The following is a 3,654-nucleotide window of genomic DNA, read 5'->3' as shown; positions in this document are numbered from 1 at the left end:
GATCCAGATTTAATTTTTTTTTGCGATATGGATCACGATCCATCAATATCGTATGTTAAACCGTCAATAAAAATCGCTATACTAGAATCACGTCAATAAATGCTAGTGCTTGTTCGTACAATGTTCGGGTTATGTTGATAGCTGATATCTGCTTGTTTGTTGACACCTTGTCCATCTGGCATCAACGATAGTTTTAAAAAATGGCGTAATAACGGCTGTCAAAGAAGGCAAAACGCAAGCGTGAATTCTGTAACATTCTATATGTATATTGATTGGAGAAAATGTAAGTTTAACGAAAATCCAAGTGCTTGCAATAAATATTGTGTTTTTAACCTTGTATTTATCAAGTGTTTATGCTGTGTAGCTGGCATATGCAAGCATTCATATCCATACACAATTGTGTGTATATAAATTTAGATTGTGCATTTGTGCATTATGTGGTCACAGGCCCCATTTTAGAAAAGTTAATTGATTATATACACATACGTGGAAACATTACGTATTATTAATTAAAGTATTACAATGTGTTCTCAATACAGGGCTGCTGATCGCTTCAGATTAAGCGAGTTTTCTGAATTTCTTGACGATACTGATGGTCATCGTTTGGCGCAGTTTTTGCAGAAAAAGGGTGGGAGCGTACGTCCTGGTCGTGTGAGAATATTCGATAGTGAGCCTGAGCGTTTTAGCTTAAATGTGCGTATAAAACGGGTAAGTTCGCCACCATCACCTCCCACGGCATCATCTGGTGAAAATGAGAAAACGCAGCATTCGAATATAGAGCATAACATTAGTAAAGAAAAAATTAAAGAAGAGCCAATAGATTTGCCAATCGGGCATGTAACGGAGAACTACGTTTCAGCATCAAAAACAATTCAAACGGCGACTGCAACAGAATCTGAAAAAACTAGCAATATTAATCAGGCGGCAGATTGCAATTTTGTTCGAGTAATAGAGCATAGCTGTAGTATACAAACGCCAGAAATACCAAGAACACAGTCACGAGCGCCCAGTTCATCATGTCAAGCTGCACTAAGTTTACCAAACCAACAGCCAAATCACTCTCAATTATCGTCACGAAAACTAGAGCTGGAAAATAATAGACTACCCGCAGTTTCTGAAAATGCGTTACAATCAGAAATGTTTGAACAAACGGAACGACCTGCATCGCCACATCCAGAGCCAACTTTGCAACCGTTACAATGTGTCATAGAACCACAAAGGAACTGTGATAGTCCAACTACTAATACGAATTCACAACCTCGCAATCTTCGGCCGGTAATGCCGCAATCACCGCGATCGCCACTAACAAACTTGATTCGTAGTGGTGGCGTTAACACTGCAGACCGCTTGCGACGTCAAGTACTAAAGCGGTTATCTACTACGGGTAACAGCGGCAGGCGTACACTTCTCAAAGAGTTCGAAAGCACACTCAACTCAACAGAATTTGTAAGTTTATATTAAAATAAATTTATGGCCACATAAATAAAAGCTATTTCTTTATTTAAGGCCCCTGAAATATGCAGTACACCGATGCATCACACACCAATAGAAAACTTGCAAAGAACTCCAGGGCGACATACTAAAACACCATCTATTGATCAATCGGTTGAAATGGTCGGTGACCCAGTGAATGAGGCTCTACAACGATCAATTAATATACATTTGAGTCAACATGAGCAGCCACTTACAAAAAATATGATGGCAGCACTCGAAGAGACTTTAAAAAAATTGAACGAGATTGAAAATTCGCGAGTGCAAAGTGAGGCAGTAACTAAGGCTGGCTCAAATATCACTGTGTTACCAGGGACTCAAGAAATAATACAGCAAGCACAAGCTAACACATCAGAAAATCATCGCTCAACTATAAGCAATGCGCCAGCCACTCAAGAGTTGCTTCAAGAAGTACAAAAGGCACTTCAAGACTTGCGAAATTCACTAGTGCAGGCACCAAAAATTGTTATACCAGTGAATCAGACATTTAATAACGCTTCAGCACAACCTGAAACCCAAAATAAGGAATCGGCGCCAGGAGGTGGTAGTCAGCAACATGATGAACCGGCGCGTCAGCAAATTCTAAGTAACACTGTGGAACACTGTATTCCCTTACAATCTCATGCCTCATACTCACAATCGATTGCCTCGGAAAACCTTCCCGGTTCTGAATCGATTATGGAAGCCACACTTAACACTAGCATTTCCAAAAACCCGCAAACTTTCGTTAATCATCCGACATTTATCAACCCACGTACTATAAATTCCAATATTGCAACAGAATCAATAAGTAATATGAATTCAAATAGCAAACATAACCGAACGAGCAGCTTTGTAGCCCGCAAAACGTTGACCAATCAGAATAGCGTGCACATTGAGGAAGGTGTGGAACCATTAAAAGAGCATAGCCGTAAAGACCATCGTAGCCCTATGCGACCAATAAATCAAGCAACATTTACTGACAACAATCGTACTACCTCGCAAAAAACGTTGCCTTTGGTCATGAGCGAAAACTCATTAGGTACCCATTTTCAAAGTGACGCTGGGCGCAAGGCACATTCCACCCATACAAGTTTTGCAAATTTTACACCACTAAATATAGACGAGGCAAGTGTGAATCAGGCAAGCATTAATAAAATTAGTTCAGTACATACATCTAGGCGCCTCAACTGTACAAATAGAAATACTCTTGAAGAATCAGCTACGGCTAGATTAGCCAGGCTTTCAGCTACTGAAATGCGTACATCCCCGTTGATGACTGAGGACGAAGATGATGAAGAGCTCGATCATTTAGTTATCAAAAAGCGTTGTGTACGCCAAAGTGGTCCACTTAACCTTGCCTCCGAAAAGCCAAAGCCGGACGTACGAAGTCGACGCACAATCAAGCGTAACCCATCAAAGCGTCGTTTGGCGTACTCCAAGCTCGCGTCTCCTTCGATTACTAGTGATACAGATCTAGACTCTGGACCACCACCGGCGCATCCTCTCAATTTACAACACGCTACTTGTGATCCTTATAAAACACAAAAACGATTAAAACGGGCATTGAATAAGCCACCAAACACGCCAAAAAATGGTGAGATGTTTGCCGACGAATTGAAGGCGCACCTAGCACGCCTTACAAATCATGAAATACTTGACCTGCGCAAACGTAACTCACTGGGTCAAGCGCTAAAAGCTCCATCACGCTTAAGAAAATCTGCTGCTGGTGACAAGCAAACATTGCAGGAGCAACTACAAATTGAAGAGCAAATTCAAATGGAAATTTTGCGTCGAGAACTATTGGGGGAAGCGGAGGGATTACGTTTGGAGGTTGAGCAGACGGATCAAATTCAAAGCGGAAGTGAATATGAACGAGTCACCACTGATGACATGATTTTTAATGAATTACCATCAGCACCTGCAGCATTTAAGGATGATGATGCTACCGCAACACAGCAAACCTTCTTCCAATTGACGCGGAGAACTATACGCAATTCATCTCTTTTAGATGATAACAGCAGCGAACAAGTATCGTTCCTCCCTCCGACGCCAAGAGGCAATCGCTCATCACGAGGGAAAAAATCTCGTAAAAAGGAGGATGTGCCATTGGTAAGTAAAAAAAAAAACATAAATACAGAAAGCTAGCAGAAATGTACTTTTGTGAAGCTGTGTTTTTAATTG

The 3,654-nt window shown here is 41.1% G+C and overlaps 1 protein-coding gene across 1 annotated transcript in view; it reads left to right on the top strand.

Moving 5' to 3' along the window:
* The first annotated feature begins 356 nt into the window (after nt 1-356).
* Nucleotides 357-3,654, top strand: part of LOC118740065 — a 6,042-nt gene continuing 2,744 nt past the window's right edge. Inside the window, exons 1-3 of the mRNA XM_036471562.1 lie at nt 357-463; nt 540-1,446; nt 1,507-3,582. Of these exons, the coding sequence (XP_036327455.1) occupies nt 372-463; nt 540-1,446; nt 1,507-3,582 (3,075 nt within the window). The 5' untranslated portion in view covers nt 357-371. The remainder of the gene's footprint in view (nt 464-539; nt 1,447-1,506; nt 3,583-3,654) is intronic.

The sequence above is a fragment of the Rhagoletis pomonella genome, unplaced genomic scaffold (assembly GCF_013731165.1).
Source record: "Rhagoletis pomonella isolate Grant_MI unplaced genomic scaffold, Rhpom_1.0 Rhpom_scaffold_00001, whole genome shotgun sequence".
Taxonomy (NCBI): Eukaryota; Metazoa; Arthropoda; class Insecta; order Diptera; family Tephritidae; genus Rhagoletis; species Rhagoletis pomonella.
The sequence above is the reverse complement of the archived record's forward strand: the minus strand, read 5'-3'. Positions and strand labels throughout refer to the sequence as shown.